The sequence below is a fragment of the Pomacea canaliculata genome, linkage group LG1 (assembly GCF_003073045.1).
Source record: "Pomacea canaliculata isolate SZHN2017 linkage group LG1, ASM307304v1, whole genome shotgun sequence".
NCBI classification, from domain to species: Eukaryota; Metazoa; Mollusca; class Gastropoda; order Architaenioglossa; family Ampullariidae; genus Pomacea; species Pomacea canaliculata.
Genome location: NC_037590.1, coordinates 28,952,486 through 28,975,698, shown reverse-complemented (window position 1 = coordinate 28,975,698; position 23,213 = coordinate 28,952,486). Strand labels below are relative to the sequence as shown.

The window sequence follows — 23,213 nt, the reverse complement described above, 5'->3', positions numbered from 1 at the left end:
TCTCTTTTTTTTTTTTTTTTCCAAAGGTCAGAATTGGAAGGCCTCAATGGCATGGGTTTAACACATTCCATATGGATGAATTGACACAATTGAGCTTGTGGATTAAGTTGTAGCATCTGTAGGTGCAAACTGCATAGGAAGAGTTAAGAGCTGTGAACAGCGTTGTTAAAAAGAAGCATGATGTTCTCTTAAAAGATTATAAAGGATGTGAATCATAATTCTGAAGTAATTTAAAGAATGGTATTGAATTTTAGTGCTGATGACTGTTGCAAACTCTTTTTCATCAAACTTTTTTAAAGAAGATAACTTGTCTAAAGAATCATTCTTGTACTAACATGCTGCATGCTATGCATTTACAGAAAGTCTACAGATGCTGGAGGTTTCTCCCAAAGAGTACAATTTGCCTATATGCTGAGGCATGACCAGGCTTGTCTTTAGTCTGTATGAATTCTACGTGATTTTGAAGACCACAAATGCTGTGGTTAGTATGTTACAAAAGGATTGCCACTCTGTGCACTTTAAATCTAAATAGGACAGATGTCTGCAGCATGTCAAAAGGAATGGCAATTTTCTATAATTAGGAATTTGGAAATTGTTTTGAAAGCAACAGCATTTCACTATTCAGTGATCTAGAAAATGCTCAACACTTTAAGAATCCTTTATTAACATTTTCAGAAGCTAATCAATAGCAATTCTAAACAGAACATAACATCAACCATTCAAGAAATTTTAATCTTAATCAACTATGGTAAAAAAAATGTGAAAACTATTGTAGATTAATGGCTACTTCTGAATAGAGCATTTGGTGCACTGTATAAACAAAAAAATCCTTCCAAACCCTAATATCCGGGTATGACTAGGATGGATTAAACAGTCATATTTCAGTTCTATAGCAAATGGACTTTGTGCACAGCTGTGTCTATGATTTAATAACATTCTCCTTAAAACTATTCTTTTTAGTGTAATTGTTTTATTTGACAATATCTGAACATGGACATTGTTTAATGAAATTTTTTTTTTTTTTTTTTGCAATTACGACTATCCTTAAAAGTAAGACTAGCATCATAAGTCATTAAGGAAGTACTGTTGCATTCATACTTGTTTGATTGCATATGTATAGGTTTAGAGATAGATTTCTGATACATATATGAAAGCATGTGGAATTCATTGGTTATTTTTTACCAGGGATACTGGTAGTAAACACCTGCTTTTCCAACAACAAAATTTTTAGAGGAGCACTGATCTTATCACTTCTGAATTTCCGCAACTGAAATAAATACAAAATAAAAGCATCATTCAAATTAACAATGGATTATGTAAGCCACTCAGAAATAAGGAAATGATATCTGTATCAGCTGACTACATATTCTAGACTGTATTAATTATTCAAAGAAGCCATTGTCATTTTACTACAACAGTTTTCAGGTTTATTCATTTCAATTTAGAATAGCCATTTCGAATGTTCAGAAATAAAATTGTCCACTTTAAAATGCATTGTAAAATGAAGTTTGTGGCATGTAAGCATAAGTGTAGGTCAATCATGATTTTTTATGCTTATAGGTTAAGCATAGCATGAAATGGTGACAAAATCGATAATTAAAAAGGGTGTTACTTTATCAAAATGTCAATCTGTCTCCATTTTACACTGCATTTAATCTATAAGTGTAAAAGTATGGGTCAACGATTGATAGTTTGATAAAGAAATTAAAAACTTTTTTTTATGCAGAAACAATGCAGAGATGCTTGAGATGCAAATCTGACGTTTTAATGTGATAAACATGGTATGAATACCCTAGTGTTCCTTGTTCATAATTCTCTTTCCTCATAGTTAAAACTCCAGCAGTTACAATCAGGATGAGACCAAGGTTTTTATAAATGTAAAAGTAAACTTTACCTTAAATATTACTTTGCACCTTTCAAGCAGGACTTGCCATTTTATTTGAGTACGTTGTTCATCAGAGAGTGCCATGAAAACTGAAGGCTATAGACACAGTGGAACACACATGAAACATGAAAAATATTGTTGTTTGAAGATTCCCTTATTGCAAAGCTTTAAAAATAGCAATTCAAAACCACAAATTAAGGGAGCAGCAAAAATAAGTTACATGATTTAAATAAAACAAAACAAGATTTCTAGACCAGTTATGAAAATGCCTCGAAGTGAAATTCCAATTTGTTACTATTTAATAGGACTATCTAACCTCAACACATTTTTCTTTTGGTAATAGATACAAGACTGTAACAGTAAGTCTGCAACATACACACTTTTCAGCTAACTTTTTTAACATTAAATTAGCGATTTGCAATTTTGATAAATAATCCCACTTCTGTGTTTTTAATTATTGTAGTAGTAAAGCTGACCTTACAGCCTACAAGGGACTCAGCCACTTCTGATAGAAGGTGGCAGAATGCAATGGTGCCTGTGTGGTCAGACAGTCCAACAGTAAAATTGTACTCCAATATCACTGTGCTGCTAGGATCCACAATCCCAGTCAAATTAGTAGCGCATTCTGGCTTCAAACACTGTACAGAATTTTCAATTGGTCTTCTGCATCGAACACTGATTTAGAAACAAATATTTGGATTGGTTTCAGTCCTCATGTATTCAATATGCATTTCTTATTGCCTAAATTCCTATTTGGGGAGGGAAAAAAGAAAGCAAGTATCCATGTATAAATTCTGAAATAATTTTACAAGCATATGTTTTAAACAAAAATTTGATCAATTGAAGGTACATGAATCTATGAAAATGATATCCATGCATGCAAAACTACTGACAAACCATAGCGTCTGGACCAATGGGGTGACATCACCCATCAATATCAAATGTTGTCAGTACAGCAAACATTACACCATAGTGAGGAACTGTTGAGCTGTCTCTGGACAAAGCAACCTGCTTCATCTTCACTTGCTGAACAGTGAACACTTCATTGATGCTATTGACTAAGAAGTGGACATGGAAAAATAAGCAATAAATAATCCAGGAGTTTTCCATATGTGATATTCCTTAATGTAAAAGTTCAAATATTCTCACAGCTTTTATCTCGTTTTAAACCTTACTAAGTAAAATAAAGAACATCACAGAAATGCGCACACAGTAGCAAACTTGGACAAAATAATACAGAACTTGCACTGGGTTATCTTCCCTTTCCTTTCCCAACCTTCTTTCGTGCAGTCTCCCGTAAGGTCAGGGACAAGCTTTGCTTTCCTAAATCATGTTCCATCTCTCTTTCTCTTGGATCATACTCTAAATAAGTATGTTATACCCATGTAAAAGTACTGTTGATTTGCACTCAACCAGCATGAAACATCTAATAGGCATGCATACTTTGCTATACAAAATATTCATGGAACAGAAATAAAATAGGAACAGGTATAAGCAACAACAATTTTCCCACCATCTGGGTCAACATCATGCATTGGAAGGTCAAAGTCGATGTCCATGCCAGCATCCTGGGTTCTTAGGAACTGTCGCAAACAACGAGCTTCCCGTGTATCTGTAATCACACTGCTGCAATATTTTTGGGGTCTCACACTTCATGTACAGAAAATCATGGAAACCAACCTCTTAGCTCTTCTCTGTTTAGACAAAAATGTTTTGGGGTCTATACACTTCCTCTGTCAAAGAAAAGTGATCGAGGGTTCAGGTTTAGATAAGGTAGTTTTACAGTTAACCCTGCTAGCATGACCATATAGTAATAAACAATGAAAGAGTTATGTTGCAATCCTGCTATAAATGACATTCAGCTTTAGGCTCAGCAATTTAAAACCTTTAAAAATCATAAAGTATTCATACTGCAGCAATTAACAAACTGAGAAAAAATTCTCATATTTGATAAAAATTCTGGAATGTTCATCAGCACTTTGAATAACACCTGGATTTGTTGTAAAGATGGTCTTGCAGTCAGCTGAGGCCACCAGACTTGATTTGAAGTTGTTGTAAGTGATTTTTATATCAGCTGCAAAGATCACTGAAATACACAGTTTATAAATAATCATTACCATGATCTGTATTATAAATAATCTTCCTAAAATACATCAGTCTAGTTTGCATTATACATGCTGTTCCTAAAATATAAAGTTGCTTATTTATCTAAACTTTTTGAAACTGTGTAATTTAGAAATGAATTTCTAGCAGAATCAGATGGTATATTATAAATGCAAATGAAATAAATAGTTTTTTTTTTAAAAAAAAAGACTCTTTATGTAGATGTCTATGGATACTATATGCTTCTACTAGTACTTGTAATAAACTCTAGCAATACTTGACAATACTGCTGTTTTAATACCAAAACAAACCAGTGTCATATGGAATCCACTGAAAGGCTGTATCCACATGATGATCCCATCTGTAAATATCAAGACAAAAATAAGAGAAAGAATTCTATTGTAAATTATTTTTTATAAAAGGATATTATCAACTAAAAATATGTTTTATTTCTGATAATAATGTATATATACAAAGAAAAACTATGCAATACACAAAAAAATTAATAAGGTATTTAAACTTTTAAAAATATTACAAATATCAGAAACAGTTTAAAAAGCAACTTTTTTTCCTACTCACAGATCTAGAGAAAATGCTGGGCATGTTTTATCAAACAGGATGATCTCACATTTCTTCGTTTGTTTTCCCATTTTTGTTGTCAGAAAACGTACCTGACCAACCTAAAGCACACAAACAATAAAAATAGGTAACCATCTTTCCAGACTGAATATGTTGTTAAAACATGCCTTCAAAGAAATAACAATCAATATTTAGGATATTTTTACAAAACACCTAGAAAGGGTGGCAAAATAAATCCTAACTCTTTTATAGACAGCATAAAATGCAGAGATCTAAAGAAGCCATTTTCCAGGACTGTCCACATCAAACAACATAATTATTGACATGAGGAATGGATCTAAAAATTAGACTCAAAGATTGCCTGTACATTTAGATTTTTTTTGTATAATGCATGCACTATATACCAAAAGCAAAAAGGTTCGACATAACCTTTCTGACTGCAGGCAAGTATATTGACATGCTGGTCTTGAAGTGTACCACCACTTATATTTATGTCTTCTAAGGCATAATAATTGTTGCTTGAGCGTGTTGGAATTGTCAGAAAGTTTCTGTAGCTTTGTATATCCCATCCAGCATATGAATCTATAGAGCCATGGTTTTCTGATACACTAAGTTGAAATGGGCTGTGAATATAATCAGAATAATAAAAATAATTTGTAAGTGCATTTTTTCGTTTGAAGGAAAGCTCAATGGACTGTACATAAAATGCTACAACAACAACAAACAAACAAACTGGCAGTAGTGGCAGTCAACCACTTAAGAAAAACAAACAACACCAAATGGATGATACCATATGGTAAACATGCACAAAGTGACGATTGAAGACATAAGAACTGAGTGAGAAAAAGATTTACAAATGTTGTTTATAATGATGATTTCATACCCTGCACCTTTCCTTGAATTTATATTCTTAAAAGATATATATACATATCTTGTTATATATATATAGCAGTTTTCTCCACCATCAAAAAATCAGGTTGAAAGCGTTTTACACACATACATACAAATGCAAAAAGAGCCAAGCACATACACCCATTTATGGTAGGCAAAAAATGCATCTTTCTCTTTGTTATATTCGAAGATATATTCAAATGCTCTCTGAAAAGATATCTGTTCACAAAGTACTATCCTGAATAACCATCCTTAATTCCCTTGCAATACTTTCTGTCATGCTAACCATCATGTATGTAACGACTCCATCTTAGTTTAGTTTAGTTTATTTTTTATTCCTTGTTGCTCTTTGAGGAGCATAGGGCTGCAACAACACCTCGCCAGCAGACCCAGCTTTTGGGCAGCCCTCTTCAGTTGGGCCCAGGTGGTTTCGATGTCCTTTGCCTCACTCTCTACTGTTCTTTTTCAAGTCTGAAACAACTCCATCTTACACTGTTTATTATCTACATCCCTTTATACCTTCACCCGTTGCCTTACGTTCTACTCTTGTACCTCATCTTTACGTTGTTTAGTGTGCCTATATGTACCTCACTGTTTACTGGCTGTTATCTTTCATTCATCATTATTGGTCTGAGAAGAGAGTGCGATCTATCTTGGCCATGATGCTGCGCTCTTTAAGTTCTTCTTCTTATTATTATTATTGGTGCTGTTGTTATTACAAGTTTTGTTGAAGGTTATTAACAGACAAAATGACAATAAACTTAAACTCACACAGAAGACAGATTTCAAGGAGTGACATGTATTCAAACACTGCTTTAAGAATCAAAGTTGTCTTCCTGTAATTAAGAAAGGTGGGTGTGGGGAAAAAAATATAACTACTCTGAGGCAACTATAAGATCCATTTGCCTGTTGCAGAACTGATACCCTAAACTATGACTAATTATTATATACTATAGGCCCCAAGCACATGCATAAGCCACAGTGAACATCTAATTATGACCAACAGTTGTTGCGCCTGATTAAACTTAGTCTTTACCACATTGAAACTGTTGTTTTTATGATACATACACTGGTGTCCATGGTTTGAACTTTTCATCAGACTGATTGCTCGCCTTCGCCTGTACTTGAGCACTTTTGATCTGAACTAAAGAGAAACATTTTAATTTTAATTATACTTTCATAATTTTTAACAAATTAAAAAAATTAAAACGAAGTTAAATGTCTACTAGTAACATGATGGTAATAAGTGAAGTGTCTTAAATGTCTAGGTTATGTCACTAAGAATTAAATTACATTACCTATTCCTGTACAAACATGTTGTTTCTTGTATAGTTAATGAAAGTTTTTAATATTCTGAATAGTATTCCAGATATTAATTCTGGTAATTATAGTGCTGAGTTAAAACAATTATTACCAGCTTCTTTGAACAATAATCCACCCTCAAACCTTCCTTTAAGCAATTATAAGGACTAATACAATGTATTATATTATAGCTTCAATCCATTTTTATATTTCAAAATAAATTCATGATAGGCATTTATATAAAAAGTTCACCACTTTCCATGATACACTACCTATGTCTCCAACTTTGAAACTGGTGGCGATATGATGAATGAATTCAAATCCTCCCCAGCAAGTGACATTCACAAAATATGAGGGTGAGTCTCTCACGATGAATGAAATGAGATGTCTTTCACTACCAATATCTGAAAAAATATTACTTTTAGTACTTACTTCTGCTTTTGCATTATACATTTTTCTAATTTGTGTACTGTTGTTGTACTTCATGATCATAGGGTTAATTCATTAATTAATAGGGTTAATAAGATACATTCAGTGAAAAAAAAAAAAAAAGACAAAACGGTGGATTTTTCCCATAATTATGTTTACTTTGCTGAGGTTCACCTTAATATTTTAATATAACAGGGGCATAAATTCTTACTTTTTTTGCTGAGGAACGATCGCTGAGGTTCTTTTGCTATAATAATGCCTGTTACTGTCTGTAAAGATAAATGCATATATATTCAGAACAGATATAAAACAATGTATACCAATTTACTTTACATATTCTAACACACAAATACATGAACATTAATACTATTGGGTTAACTTATTATGCTAATCAATTTTATTGCTGGTCAACATATATACATATTTACTACAAGTTAAATTGTACTATAAAACCGTACTAAGATTCTAGAGAAAATATAATGATTTGCTTTGATATTTAATTTTCTCATCAATACTAGTCATACCACGGAAATCGTGTCTGCTTTGATGTCACACAGTCTTTTGATTTGTTCGGAAGCGGGCACTTCATGTTTTGTTGAAGTCGATACAGTGTCGAAGCGTTGGTTTTGCCTTTGGCTTGTGTTCGCTAAGTTTTTGAACGATTTCCCAGTCTTGTCGCCTTCTCCATACTGGCCAATATCATCAAATCTTCCTTGCCATGCCATTGCTAAAACAAAAGTTAAATTAGCGACGCAAACAAAACTCTAAAACCACCCAGTGCCTATGGTGGAAAGCAGTATAAAAGTTGTCGTCTGCTCTGTTTCGACCAAAACACGTAAATGCACGAGAGTTGTCTCTAAACAGCAATGGCCGATAAGGCTGATACAAGCACGACTCAGAATTCCACTGGTGATCAACCCAGCGAAAAGAAACAATCAGATATTAAAAGATATTACGCATTGTATACATTTTATCCAAACAGGTTTGAAATCTTATTTTAAATTCTGCTCTTAATGTAATATCGTACTTTAAGCAGCCGTTGCGAGAGATGAACGGACGTATCCGTATAGCTCTGTAGTTCTTTCGTGGTACCATTGTCACTAATTCATCACATTAAGTAACTGCAGCTGTTCTAGTAAGGTCTTATATTTTAAGAAGTCATAAATCATGTTTTCCCATTGGTACTAATAACTTAAGAAATTGGGAAAATGTAAATCACAAATCACAACCAGCATTACAAATCTTGTGACGCATCTTTACTATACATCTTTTACACTTTGTCTTTCCAATTTTGGCATTACTATTCTCCATATCCACGGGATCAAAATTATCAAGTAACATCGTCGGAATTTTCCCATACACTAGAAATGAGCGCTGTTCGCTAAACAAGTCCTTCGGGCAATTTCATTATATCAGATGATACCTTTGAAAGTTCAGACAGTTTGATTATAGTGTGGAATTCATCTAGACCATTTCTATGAATATTTCATTTGTGAATGTATCATGTAATTGCCAAAGTGCTTTTTGTCTTAAGACCTAAAAGCATCAGTGACCCTTCATCAATAGAAGAAGAAACATCTGAAGATGGAAATCTAAGGTATGATACCAAGGAGTCTTTGATGAGACTGTACTACACATTACATTGCTAAATCTGTAACAGTATTTATGATAAATATCATTGTGTAACTATTGATTCAGAAATTTTCTTTCGCTTATTTTATTTCATGAACAATAAATGCTGATTTCAGCCTCAGCATTGCTGCCACAAATCTGTCAGCATCTGCAGAAACAGATTTACGCAAATCTTTGGCTCAGCGCTTATCTAGATTACCTTCACCTTCAGGTCAAGGACATTTCCTCCCTGTTGGAATTAGGTAATGAAGTGGATTAAATTCTTATAAAGATTTTTCAGTTTACTTTAATCCTAAAAAAAAAAATTTCCAACATATGTATATAAAAATCTGTAAAAATGAAAAGGAATATTTTAAAATTAGATTCTGAAATACAAGATTAGATTTCTTTGGGGGTTCAAGGCATTAATAGTAGCATTAGTAACATTAATCTACTCCAACATTGACTCTGTTTTGTCTCATTGGTGGTCTAATTTGCATTGAAATGATTGCTACTTTTTAAATAGTTAAATGTTTGTACAGTTAAAATTTAAGGAAGAAATTAATCAGTTTGTTTTATGGTGTGAAAAGAAGCATCCTTTTTAATAAATTTGTAGGCAATGTTTGTTAGAGAATGAACTTTTTGGGGTTTTGTCATTTCTTTTATAAAATATTTCATAAAATTTAAATATACAAATGAATTTTGTTTGTACTGTTGTACTGTGTACTATGCTTGAAGCTTCCAATATCTGTTGTGAGGAAAGGCATCTATTACTAGTAGTAAATTTTATCATGATTCATTGATAAAACCGCACAGCAAGAACTGTAAGAGATGAATATCAGACAAAAAGAAACACTTTAAGATGATTGCTTATAAAGTATGTTTATTTTAAAAGTCATTTTAAAATATTTAGCAGAAAACAGTTGATATAAAATATTCTTTCAAACAAATATTATGAAAATTAACATGGGTAAATGTGTTTGCATTTATAGTTTGGAAAATCAACTTCACTTCTCTACTTTAACTCCTTTCCTTGTCATTGCAGCTCTACTGATGATGTAGCTTCAGCAGCAGCATGCTATTTCTGTGTTTTGAAATTGCCATCTGATAGTGAAAGTGATGCTGACAAATCAAACAACTTAAGGAGATTTGTGGTCTGTTTTGTGTCATTTACTGACAGCTCTCTTGATTTATATCCTTTGCTGTTGGAATAGGGGAAACTGAACTTCAGTTTTATGACTGGGAGATGTATTTTATAAACTAGAGATTGCAACTTTTACCTTAAATACTTTGAAATATTTAGTCCTGTTTACTTTGCAAAGTACATGTAACTGCAAAAATGTTTAAAATGTTTCTTTTGTGTGAAACAAATTCACTAATAATTATTATTAGAATTGGAGAATTGTTCTTAAATCTGGAGAAAATTATCAATCAAGTATTGACGACTACCAGAAAATAATTTTTATGGGTATGTATTCATAATGTCAGTATTGAAAATTAACTTAGAATGACATACGTTATGTGGCCTAGAGAAAGGGAGAAAAACTATTTCTATAGAATACTGGATTTAAGAACCAGCATTAATTGAAGTTAACGTTATGATTAAATGGGAAATACTAAACTTAAGTTCCCTGGCTGTGTTGTTATTGTTCTTAACTTAAAAGTTAAAGGTTAAAGGTCTGGTAGAACTACCAACTGAAACACTCTCTGTCCTAAACATGATAAATCAATTACACTTCAGTGGGTCTTTGGGAATCCTGCATTATCTTTTGACTGTGATGTAAGAACAAGTTTTTAAAAAAAGCTATTGTTTGAACAAGCCATAATGGCCGTAGAGTTATTAATTATTTAAGGTATTTTGTGAATTAATAATGATGATTATGATGATGAGAAAATGCAATAGTTGTAAAGAAACATTGCCTGGTTTGCCTGCTGTAAGAACCTGATAGTATGCAGGTAAGTCCTGCAGAAGTTGTAGATTCCTTAATAATTCTTACATTTCGTCAGGACCTTGACAAATACAGCGAAGGATTTGTGCAGTATCTAGATGAGGAGGTAATGTTACTATGTGTGGCTTATGTTCTGTGAGTGTGAGGTTTGGGCAAAAGTTATAAACAGAATTTCTTTTCACTTTGTGTGAAAAAGTGGGCTTATATAATATATTTTTTTCCTTTTTAATGTACTTTCTTTAATTTAACTGCCTGTTTACTGCAACACTTACTACAGTTTTATTATTTTTTTCTCTTTTGTTGCCAACATTTTGGGAAAGAAATTAGACAGCATTTAATAGAGTATATTTATGTTATTCTTTTTTTTTTTTTTTTTTTGCATGTTTACTCTTTATTAACCAGTAGAATTTCAAACATTTTCACTTATTGTAAGGCCATAGACTGATGGTCATGCAATTATATTTATCACAAATTGTGCATATACGTGCACTCACACTTATACACATACACTATTTCTTTCTCCTCACTTCCTCTGTCAATTGGTGGCATCATGAATTGCAGCAAATGTTGTTTAGGTATGCCATTCAGGCCTATTCTGTGCTCCTATCAGATCTAACTGGAGGCCTGTCCACTTCTTGATGTTGCTCAACCATCACTTCTGTTTTCCTCATTAATGTTTTGTTCGTCCACGTATCCCAGGAGGGCTATCTTGGGCAATGTGTCATGTCAAGCGACCTGCCTGCACCAAATCTGCTTCTGCCTCTTGATGGTGATGATCAGAGCTTTTTGGGGACTGATCAGGATGGTGAACAGACTGTAAACGAATTCATTTGACTTCTGTTCCCTGAAGGCGATATCATGCAGTCTCTGAAGACAGTTCATCTCAAATGCCTGAATCTTTCTCTCTGTATCTGTCAGAAGGGTCCAGGTTTTGCAGCCGTACAGCAAATGGGGACGACCAGGGACTTGTATAGCTATAGTATTGTTTTTGTGCTTATACCCCTGCTGTTCCATATCTTGTTCAGCTTTGCCATTGCTGCCTTTGCTGCTGTGATTCTCTACCAAATGTCCACTACACAACTGGCATCCTTTGAGAGCGTCACTCCCAGGTACTCTGCACCTCCTCAAGTTGCATGCCATTTAGCCATATCTCTGCTTTTTTCTACCCAACAGTGTTCACCATTGTTTTGCTTTTATCCATGCTGATGTCCATCCCATTATGTACTTGCATTGGTTGCAAGGCTATTTGTGAGAGCTTGCAACCTGTCATTGCTTTCAGATCGATGTCACCAAAGTGGAGGCTGCTTAGTGGTCTTTCTCTAATGGACACTTTCGATGGATACTCTCTTACATGCATATAAATATATACATATGAACACAAGGATCAGTGATTGTGCTGATTCATCTGTATATGCATGTGCACATGGGTTCACCTCTTCTGAAGTCTCTCTCTCACCCAAGTTCTCTGTCTGCACACATTGGCATCAGACTAAGTCATAAGTCATGTGAAGTCTGTCAATCAGTGATTTTTGAACTGCTGCATAGACTTCAAGATTTTGACTTCCAAAGAAAAATTAGGTCAGTTTTTATATGACAAATGTAAGATCTTAGAATAATACATTTTGAAGTAAATTTTATTTTGAATAAACATTGTTCAAATAATTGCTTCAATATACTGCCCTTTTTTCTCATCTTATGGCAGCTTTCTATGTGCTTAACATTTCATTTGCTTAAGTGTACCTTTTAAATGAATTCCATCTGAATCATAGAATGTGACGATTTGTTTCTGATCTATGGGCTCCACTGGCTGGAGGGTTCAACTTTACCTTCTTGCACAAATTAGCCTCTTCTGATGGTGATAGTGTGCTCTGACTATCATGAGCATTGTGCTGCTTCTGCTAATAGTTTTCACTGATGAAGTTCTCCATTATTGAACAGTTTAGATGTTCAACAACATTAGTTGCTATGATGATTACTATGCTTTTGTGAGCGTTTTCCATATACCTTTGTTCCTGGCCTACACTGTGCTCTCTATAAGCATGGTATGCTTCAGAATTCTGGTAGCATCTTGAACATATCCTTTCCTTCTTCTTTCTGTGATGGCCTGTGAGATATTCAGTATGTCTGGTTGTTTGCAACTTCTTCCTTTTCCATTGTCTGCTGCTGTGAGCAAAGTGAGCTCATAGAGAGCATTCATTGTGCTTACAAATGTACATCTTCTCAGTGAGTGCCATGCCAGCAGCAGCATAATCTGATCTCTCAAGGGGATGATGGATAGAAATGGCAACAAAATAATGGAATGACCTGGGATTTTTTTTTTTATATATATATATATAGTTCAATTGAAATGATGTGATTGGTGATTGCCAAGAGAGTGGCGGCCAACATGCAGACATTTTTCTTGTGCAGTATCACTTGGCAAATCAATTCGTTTGTTCACCTTCATCAAGGTTAAAGATATAATTTCCATGGGAAGTGCATTTATGCAGATCATAAAGTTGAACTCAAAAGGTCTGGCAGCAGGATTATCAGGATTAAGGACAATAAACTGAAATTGAGTAGATTTGTGTTACTAAAAGATTAAATATCTGAAACTATTTTTTTAACAAGCTATCACAAGCAAAATGTATGCACACATGATTATATGGATAAAAGATTATGTAAACAGTTTATGGTGGATTTAGTACAAAAGGTAAATGGCACAAATCTTGGGTGCATATTTGGTTATGCACTCATGCATGTGGACTTGCATGCACACTCAGTTTAAATTAAAAATTTTATCATGCTACAGTTACTTTAAAATAGAAAATTTATAAAATTACTGATACATGTATATGGAAAACCTGATGAAAAGGCAGGTGAAAGCATGAGTGAGGTTTTGTGCCATTCAGCTTTACAGTGATTCTGTTGCTGCACTGTGTAGATTTATGTTTACCTCTCAGCATTTGCCCATGGACAGTCCTCAAAGTGGTGACATTCATTGGCAGGTAGGAGAGCATGCGGGCTGTTCTATATGGGTTTTTTTGTTGTAGATTTGATATTTTCTTTCCTGTGCCTTAATGTTTCTCTCTCTTCTTTTTTTTTTTTTGGGGTAATCTTGATGTAAACAAGCGGCATCTGTTTGTATTGCTGTGCAACTGTATAATTTCATTTGCTTACTAGTTCCTCTAGTTTCTTGTATAAAGGACACATATTCACCAAAGTGTTGTTTGACTATTAGTTCCTCAATGATAGGTGTAGAAAATAGTTGATCAGTTAAGTAAGGGGGCAGGGGAATTGATGGGTTTTTTTTTTTTAAGACAGCAACTAAGGCTCTATCACAGCAAAGCAGTTGGTACCACATTCAGAAAACTAACAGCATACCTGAGATGAGATCTGAACCCAGAACAGCTAATCTTTACCATATTGGTGACAGGCACTAATTGTTGCACCACCAGACCACTTCAGTTAATTAGTTAAAGTGAATGGGATAATGTATTCATTTAGTGCTTATAGACTAAGGGAAAGAAGGCATGGCTTTTCTTGATTAGGTATTTTTGGAAAAATAAACCATATTTTTTATTAAGATATTTACTAACAATATTTTTATAGGGCTGGCCCACATTTGACATTAATTTGTATACATTACAATGATAATTCTACTGGTCTTGTGACTTGTAGGCCAGGTTATGTTAATAAAACTCTATTAGCTATAGTATTTGACATGATACCCAGCTTCAGTTAAGTCCACACAGCAATCAAAAGTCCCTTTTTCTTGTTTCAGAGTTTGTGTTGACTTTTTCCCTGGATTTTCTTTTTTTGCTGTTTTTATCTTTTTTTTTTAAATTGTTATTTTGTTTGTTTTATTGTGACTGAAGTTTGGAATGCTGACATTTTAAGCAAACAAATGTTTTAGTAATGAAATAGGCCATTTAATTTGTACATGATTGGCTAGATTTACTTAATAACTCATGGGCTTTGAATATTTATTTCTTATGATGGGAAATCATGTCTTAGAAGAATGTTTGATGTGGTCTTAAGTATCGTATGATTGTGACCTTCTATAAAATATAGTAACAGTTTTGGACAAACTAACGCCACAAACCTTTTAATTTGCTTTTTAAAGACCTTTTTAGAACTATTCCCAAAGCATCCAGGAAAGATGTAAATATGTCAATTTTGAGTCTTTTGACCTTTCTAATAACAATAAAACATTATATAATGATGCATTTATAATTATAATTTGCTGCTGTCTCTTCTCTTGGAAGTTAGTCATTCATTAAGCATCACGTAACATCCACTGAAACAGTAAAATGTTCTTGGAAATATGAATCAGTTGCATCAAAATAGTTTGCAACTTATATATGTGCTTTTCAGCGAGATACATAAAATGTAGCAGCACTAACCTGTTGATAACCTATTTGTGATGGTAGTGACATAGTAGTCTGCTGCTGTAATAATGAGGTTGACTATCAGAAACTGCTTTTAGCTTTGACTGTTTGCACCTATCTACATATTGTGTTTGATTATAACAAGTACTTCACAACTGATCATTTTAAATTTAACTTAATGATTTTGTCTCAGACACATACCTCACCTGAACATTTTACAAAGAAGGTAACAGAGTATATGCAAGTGTCGTTTGCAAATTAAATTGCATTACATGTAACTAATAGCATTGTTTTATACACATGCACTTGTTTGATGTCACTTATCCATCGCTTCCAGCACTTATCACAGATGAAGCTTGTGAATGGTTTCTTTTCTTAATAATAATGATTTTAATTTGCCAAAAATAGTGAAAACTCTTCAGAAAATTAAAATCTGAAATAAAACTTTTAAAAATAAATTCTCTATGTTGATGAGATCTGCAAGACAGTTTAATAATATTGAAAGAAAATATCATCATTATGTTTCTAAAAGTGAATTCATTGTTGTAGTTTACGAACAGAAATATATTCCATCATCGGATTCTTTTTTATTTAAATGCTTGCTTTTTAATTCTAATGTAATATGCTTCAGCTGCAGTACTGTAATAATATACATTGACATTTTGCAATAATGTCACTTAAAATGTAAATTTTGTACTTTTCAGTACAAATTATATTCAGATTTCACTATTTAAATGTGGAGTGGTCATATGTAATTATTTTCTTTATTGTTTGCCCCCAGACATTGTAAAAAAAATAACCTCTAGTTACTGTTCTATATTCAATGTTTCTTTTGTTACAAATAGTAATATTTTAGAAGAAAAGAACAGTGAGTGTACCTGATGAGAAGCATTTTTTACAAATGCATACATTGATAATACAATTATAGATGTTTAGGCAGTGAAAAGAGAAGGCTAATCAGTTTTTCCAATTTAAAACTGAGATGTTCATTTTTGGGCAAGTGGATCTCTGCAGAAAAAAAATGTATTTTCATCGGAAGTTCATTACAGTTAGTGGATCTAATACTATAAAAAAAGGGAAATTTAAATTTAAAAGTAAGTGCATAAAGAGGCATAGATTTTAGGTAATACTTTTTTTTTCTTCTAACCACTATTAAGTACATTATCATTCACAATATGCATTATGCTCAGAACAGTTTTGACAGTTCCTATACTTTGTGTTTCATGCAGTAACAAACTATAAACACAGCTATTAAATGACTAAATATTTACTATAAACTCAACATGAAGAGATTTTCTTTTAATTTGTAGTTTATATGAGATGAATGAATTATGGATTTCATTATTTTATGTGCTTGTTTTTCATTTATGTTTTTTTCACAAACATTATTTAAACTTTTAAATCTTAATTGTATTTGAATGAGATGACCATTGTGTGTGTGTTTTCATGCACATTCTTTAATTTAAAAAGGTTTATGAATTTCTATATTTTTTCAGCTAAGCCAGGTAAACACTGGACTGAAAAAGTACCTGGAGGCATGGCCTGAAACTGTACTGGAATATTTGACACGCTGCATCACTCGTTTGGGCCAAAATGTGCAATATCTCGTCTACAGTGTGAGTAAAATGTAAATAGTTGCATTAAAATAAGTTGATTGGGAGTTTCCTTCCACTTAAGTTTTCTTGCACTTGTATTTATAGACAGAAACAAGTAGTAGATTGTTCCTGTGGTGTCGCTGATTTACCATGAGAAGTTGTTAAAGTCAATGTTATGGGAACATTTGTGTTGTTTTCCTTCATGGTTAGAGCAGCAGTAAACATGGAAACTGTACATATGCTTAGAATCATGTAATATCAAGCACCAACATAATTCTAGACTTTATGTGCTGTTATTTTTTTTAATTTATTTTTGTTTCTGCAGGCTCTTGTGGATGCCTCACTTCAGGTATGTGATGCAACAGCTGAAGAGGAAGATGATATCAGAAAGTAAGCATCTGGAAGGGTTGTGGACTGAGTTTTTTTATGATCTCATGTTCATAAATAAAAATTAAAACCAGTATAACTGCAATTGCAGAAAGTGTGACGACTCCAAATATTGCATGGTTTTATGCATTCTTTTGTAAGCATCACAATGTAAATAGATCACGCTGGATTTTTTTTTGTTTTGTTCTGTTCAATGCTCAGATTTTTTTAATAAGTTCAATGGTTATGGTTTTTTTCTTCAGATTCATTAGCTGCTGCAGTCTGTCTCCTCTTCTAGAACAGTTGCAGGCTTCAGACCAGCTAAAAGCTGGAATTTCACCATCTGGAGAAGCATGGCAGGTCCAACCAGATGTCATCACTCTAAAATTAAAAGAACAGGAGGCAGTCTTTGACATGCAAGGTAAAAAGACAGATTTGTTGTTTTTTTTCACCTCATTAAGATGAAGAAAACAGCTGTATGGTTCTAATGAGTGTGGAATTTTAAAAAAAAATTAAAATTGTACAGCTATTACAAATCCTACACCTTATTCAGATTGGGTTGTTATAAATGAATGAAAGTTCCAGAAATAATTATATGGCGCTAACTGACTTGGACTAAACAAAGGCATAAAAAGTGTTAATACCTACAGGCTGTGATCTGATGCATTATTTCTCACCCAAGACAATCAGCACATGCAAAATCACACATCTGCCCACAATTGCCACCACCTGCCTTACATCCCCAATAAAGTGATTGCCCATGTATCACTGAAGAAAATCAGTGACAATGACCAACTTTATTTATCCCAGTGAGCAATATGAACATTGGAAGGTGCTCTAGTTACAAAGTGAAAGTTAGAATAAAAGTAAGAATAAAGTTCGTCGCAGCAGCAAGGTGCATTGTCAGAAGATGTCCTTGATGATCTAGATCTCAAAATAAGAAAATAGACTTCTGTTAATGTTTGAAAATGGTCCTAAGTATTTTCACAGAGGATCTGGTTTTCCCACTTGAACAGTTAACACATTTAAAACCGGAAGATGTATGCCTAGTTGACATTGGTTCAATTAGCACCTAGTCAACCTTTAACACTGAAAGCTATTCATTCAAAAGACTGATTGTAGTATTCGTTTTATAAATTATGGAACATGTTAATGGGAGTCTATGTGCATATTTTCCATTTCATTTTCAGGAGTTTTGCCATGTCATTTCTGCAAAATAGCTGCTGACCACCTCTTGTCTATTGAAGCACAGAATGTCACTAAAATCAGAGATACTTTGGAATCGGTCAAACTTGCTGTAAGTGAGGGAGCCTCCTTTGGAGATTATTTTCCTGTACTGGGGATGGTAATTATCACTTGCTAAAAAAATTACTAATGTGAACTGTTTTTGTTTATTATTGAATAGCATCGGTCATATTTGTTGGAAGCACTAAAACATTACCATTTTCTTAGAAAATAACATGAAAATTGCACATTTAAAATGGATAAAATAGAAGGGTTTACTAATACTAGTAATTAAACATATTTTGTTAATTATTAGAGAATTTCAACTTTTTTTTTTAAACCAGTTTATCCATAATCTAAACAAGCTCAAAAGATTTCTGAAGGAAGCAGAAGTGGATCATTATGCACTTTATCGGTAAGCAACATTTTGTAACATTGTCACAATTGGCCTCTGTAAATCTTCATATTTGTACAAGCATAGAAATGTATTACAAATATTTAAACTGCAAACTGCAATTTTAATATAAAAATATTGGCATTAACTTTCTTGCGTGAGTGTTTCATCCTTCTTTTTTTTCCAAACAGTTTCATGTCATCTTTATTATTTGTTTGGTAAGATTTTAAAAATGTAATGTTGTTACATGTATTTGTATTTGTTAATGATCTTTCTTATTTGTCTGCAACAGAGCATACGTGTTTCTGAAGAAATGTGGTTGCGGCAACTTACTTCTGCGCTATGTCAAACTGGATGCCAGCTTAGAGACCTCGGGTGTGTTAGCTGCTATTGAACACTTCATTAAAGAGAAAGGTGTTGTGCTGACATAAATACTTGCTTAGTGAACTTATGAAAAGGGATCACCACAGTAAATGGACAGTGACGAGTATGGTGCCTTACCGAGTCCTGGTGTTTACACAATATGCACATGGTTAGTCTCAATAAGATGATTTAAAGTTTTCCAGGCACTCAAATATTCTCAGAAAAGTTTCCAAGAACTTTTAAAAAATCCTTTCGATTTTCTCCTGTGCTTATTTTTTTAAGGTATTTCATTAGGATGATTTGGCACAAAGCAAAATATATGAAGATCATCTGAACAGTGATCACATCTTTCTAATTGCTAGTTTTATAAAAGCAAGAATGCCTTTTAATTATATTATCTTTGCATATAGCATGTGCAATTCGTCCTTTTTATAATGATCTCTAATCTCTGATAACTCTGCAATGAATGTTTTAAAAGTAAGCCCATTTTTCATTAAGTAGGAACATGACTACAGCAATGACCCATTTGGAACAGACAAACAAATTTGTTAAAGACAAATGTAGAAATGAAGATTCTCTCCCAGCATGAAAAAGGACATTATATGACAGCATAACAGAGTGCAAAAAAAACACTCAACCATGACATCCACCTCTGTTGAATAGCAGTGCTACTGAAATTGATATTTTAGGCCACTTACATTGTGTTACTCAAGGAATGGTTGAGATCCTGCAGTGTGACTGACAGATTAGCAAGAAAGATTAGAAAATGTGTGATGTAATATTAATATTCTTGCATTACAGAATCACTCAGTTTGTAAAAGGCGTCATTTTGACAATAACAGTGTTCAGACTGTGAATGTTGTGATAGATTGGCAGCACAAAAATTGTGCAATATATTTAAAAAAAAAAATATGATGTCTATCTTAATTACATTATTTGAGGAACTGCTTGAAGAGAACAGGAACAAATTAGCTCATTCTTACAAGACTGTGTGCTTCAACTTACTGACATGCAGACAAAGTAGAAATGTGCAGAGCTCAATTTTAAAAAAAAAGAACAAAATGATGACATTCATTAATGTTATTATATAGACTTAAAAATTTTCCATTAATGTATTTTCTGTAAAAAGAACCTGAGAAGACATATTATCAACAAGGCTGAGAGTTTTGTCGAGTTTAATCATCGATTATCCCCGCAACGATCCCTTTCCATCTTAATGTAAAATTGTCTTTAGGTGGAAGAAGCTTTTCCAGGCCAAATCAATCAACCAGCCAAACAACTACGATATGCACCGTTAATCTAATGATATCGATTGGTACAGTTATGACATTTAAAAAAAAAAAGACTATATATATTGATATCTATTAGGCATACACAGAATGCTCTATTCATAAACTTTTTTTAAGACAGTGCAAAATGCCACAGAATTCTCCCCACCATATATCAGTTATGTAAAGCTGTTAAAACAGCAGTTTTATTTCAGTGCCAGGGGAAATTTATCAAACGACAGAGTAATAATGAATTGAAAATTTACATGAGGTAATGTTCCAAAATACTTGTTGATCGCAATTTTATTTGTATTCAGTGAACAAGAATATAATGTAAAAATATAGCTGTGATGTTTTAATAGTAATGTCCCAATTCATTACATGCATGTTGTGTTTGGCTTTACCTAATGCAATCTCTTACAAGGCTCTTGTTGACAAATTCCAAGAAACATTTGCGTTTGGTCAACTATATGCCTACCACATGTCAAGCTTATAAACGTCATATTTGACTTTCTGAAAAATTTTAAATAATTTCTCTGTTCTATGTTTGTGTTGTATATGATGACCTTATTTTAATTCAAATCACTGTGCACATGTAACATGGAAGGTTTATGTATCTACTTCTGGGACCATAAAGGTAGAAAATTAATACGGCAGCATGATAATCCTATTTAATATCTAGATGTTACTTTTTGATATGTGATAAAAGATATTGTTATTTCTGCTGTGACATTGATAACATGGAAAAATGCTTGGGAACTTTTTTTTTAAAAAACTGAAGGAAGGGGACTGAAGAAGCAGGTTTTGTTCTGCTTCATGCTTCTGTCACTCCCCTTCCCAGGAAGAATGTTATATCCATATTTTAGTTTTGAAAATACTGAATTGTTATTTAGCCCCTCAAGCATTAGCATACTGACTTGCAGGATGGTGTCTGACTTCTATCCCTGATTAGATTTGTGCTCTGAACTACTAAAACATTAACACATTTGCGTAAATATTGCAGGTATTTGGAGAAGAGACACATGTATTTGAAAAAAAAACTAAGGTTGTGAAAGCATGTGCATACCTGCTTGCACAAATGCTGCTATCTTTCATGTGATATGTATGCATCATGACCCACTTTCAAAAATGAAAGATTGCATGAACAGTTTAAAAAAACTACTGTTTTTCTGGAAATTGCTTTTTTTAAAAAACTTGTAAAAATTAAAGTATTCTTCTAATATTGGAACAGGTGAGAGTATGATATTAAAAATGTTTAATTGAATACTGTTTTCCATCTGTTTTTGTCTGCTGTGGAGTTTGCTTGTATATCCTCTCTACCTAAATTTAATATGCTTATGGCTGGAGCACACAAATACTAGAAACTCTATGCATGAAACATAATTCACAAGAAAGCATAGCATGCTTTACAAATTTTTTTTTTTTATATGAAATAATTTTTATGATAAAGCTAAATCTTGGCCCAACTCCTCTTTAACCCCTCCCTGCACCATTTTGAGCGTGACATTCTTCCTGAAAGCCGGGCCAGTGCTGGGCGCGGCACCACAGACATCTTCGCGTCCGGAGCCCTAGGAAAAGTTCCAAGAACAGCACCATCATCTTTATAAGACCTTTGTTGACATGACCAAGGCTTTTGACAGCAGGGAGGGCATCTAGAAGATAATGGAGAAATTTGGGTGACCACACAAGTCCTTTAGATTCGTCTGGCAGTTCCCCAACAGGATTAGGTCACAGTCTTCGATCATGTAGAGGAATTCAAGTCCTTTCCTGTCACCTATATGGTGTCAAACAGCTGCATGGGCTTTAATTGTGCTCGTCCCAGTCCTCAGCATGATATTTGCTCTTACGCGACGAAGGATGCTTTCCTTGACTGCAAAGAGGAATTGGCGAGCAGATATATGAGTTAATGTCAAATTGTTCAAATTGTTTTTAACCAGCATTAACATTAACACAATTAAGGACCACTCTATCTTAAACGCCAGTACGGAGTAAGCGATGCTTTCTTAGGTGAACCCGTCTATCAGTGGCATGCGATGACTTCGGTCTTACCATCAGCACCGCGAAAGACCAAAGCCAAAGTCCAGCCTGGCCCTGGCAAGACTTCTCAGAAGCCGCACATCACAGTGAAGAGATACAACCTCAAGGAACTGAGCAATTCACCTACATCGGCAGCACTCTCAAATATATAGCTAACATTGACATGTGGAGATCAACAACAGAGTGTTACCTATGGAAGACCGCAAAAACGTTAGAAGTGACCTAGTCTACATTGCAGTAGTCCTCTCCACCCTCTTCTACGACAGTGAGACCTCGACCTCCTATGGCAAGCAACCAATTCCACATGATCGAGCTGACTCGATCCGCTGTCTGCTTTACAGCCGCTAACAAAATTAGATTTCCGACAGAGAAGTTCCAAGTCAGAATCCACACCTTTCTGATGAAATCGCAAGATAGATGGGCGGGGCATGTCGTTTGCCTATTTTTCATAGTCAATGCCTAAGCATGTGTTCTATTGAGAGCTGTGCCTGGGAAAGCGAACAGGTACGTGAAAAAAAAAACAACAAACAAACAAAAAAAAAAAAAAACGCTTCAAAGCCACCTTCAAAGATATTGGCATCACTGCCAACCGGGAGGCTCTTGCCCTCGATCGCCCATCCTGACGCATCATCCTCACCAAGAGAGGTCACGCAGTTAAGATTAGACGCTACAAGTCAGCAGAACAGAAATCCGCAGCATGCAAGGCCAAAGTGTCCATCTCTGCCACACCCTGTCCATCTCAAAATGTTTTTCTTTCTTTTAAATCATAGTCAACAGCCGCCAATGAATAACGTGTCTGAATGCACGTTTGTTTTAAACAACGTGTCGATTATACCTGCAAACATTT

General features: G+C 33.9%; 2 protein-coding genes and 1 long non-coding RNA gene across 6 annotated transcripts; 1 reads left to right on the top strand and 2 right to left on the bottom strand.

The window, feature by feature from the left end:
- Positions 1-16: 16 nt before the first annotated feature.
- Positions 17-8,037, bottom strand: LOC112560975 (meiosis-specific with OB domain-containing protein-like). The gene is made up of 13 exons (XM_025233069.1): positions 7,714-8,037; positions 7,401-7,458; positions 7,033-7,164; positions 6,527-6,602; positions 4,992-5,190; positions 4,568-4,668; positions 4,300-4,349; positions 3,876-3,971; positions 3,399-3,497; positions 2,813-2,943; positions 2,362-2,565; positions 1,895-1,981; positions 17-1,267 (listed from the first exon to the last, which is right to left on the bottom strand). Exons 1-13 carry the CDS (start codon positions 7,912-7,914, stop codon positions 1,172-1,174), a joined length of 1,530 nt encoding a protein of 509 aa, XP_025088854.1. The 5' UTR covers positions 7,915-8,037; the 3' UTR covers positions 17-1,171.
- Positions 8,015-21,094, top strand: LOC112562215 (protein Njmu-R1-like). Of its 4 annotated transcripts, XM_025235312.1 has the most exons (13): positions 8,015-8,171; positions 8,724-8,786; positions 8,938-9,063; positions 9,846-9,992; positions 10,798-10,855; positions 13,692-13,736; positions 15,313-15,345; positions 16,616-16,735; positions 17,040-17,104; positions 17,344-17,501; positions 18,271-18,377; positions 18,649-18,719; positions 18,991-21,094. In XM_025235312.1, the coding sequence occupies exons 1-13, from the start codon at positions 8,056-8,058 to the stop codon at positions 19,127-19,129; spliced, it is 1,248 nt and encodes a 415-aa protein (XP_025091097.1). In that variant the 5' UTR covers positions 8,015-8,055; the 3' UTR covers positions 19,130-21,094. The 4 variants fall into 4 exon arrangements, with proteins under 4 accessions (XP_025091097.1, XP_025091113.1, XP_025091105.1 ...); XM_025235328.1 differs by lacking the exon at positions 13,692-13,736; XM_025235320.1 differs by lacking the exon at positions 15,313-15,345.
- Positions 20,396-23,188, bottom strand: LOC112562300. Its single transcript, XR_003098839.1, has 2 exons — positions 22,929-23,188; positions 20,396-22,199 (listed from the first exon to the last, which is right to left on the bottom strand). It is a non-coding gene; the product is annotated as an uncharacterized LOC112562300 (long non-coding RNA).
- Positions 23,189-23,213: the final 25 nt, after the last annotated feature.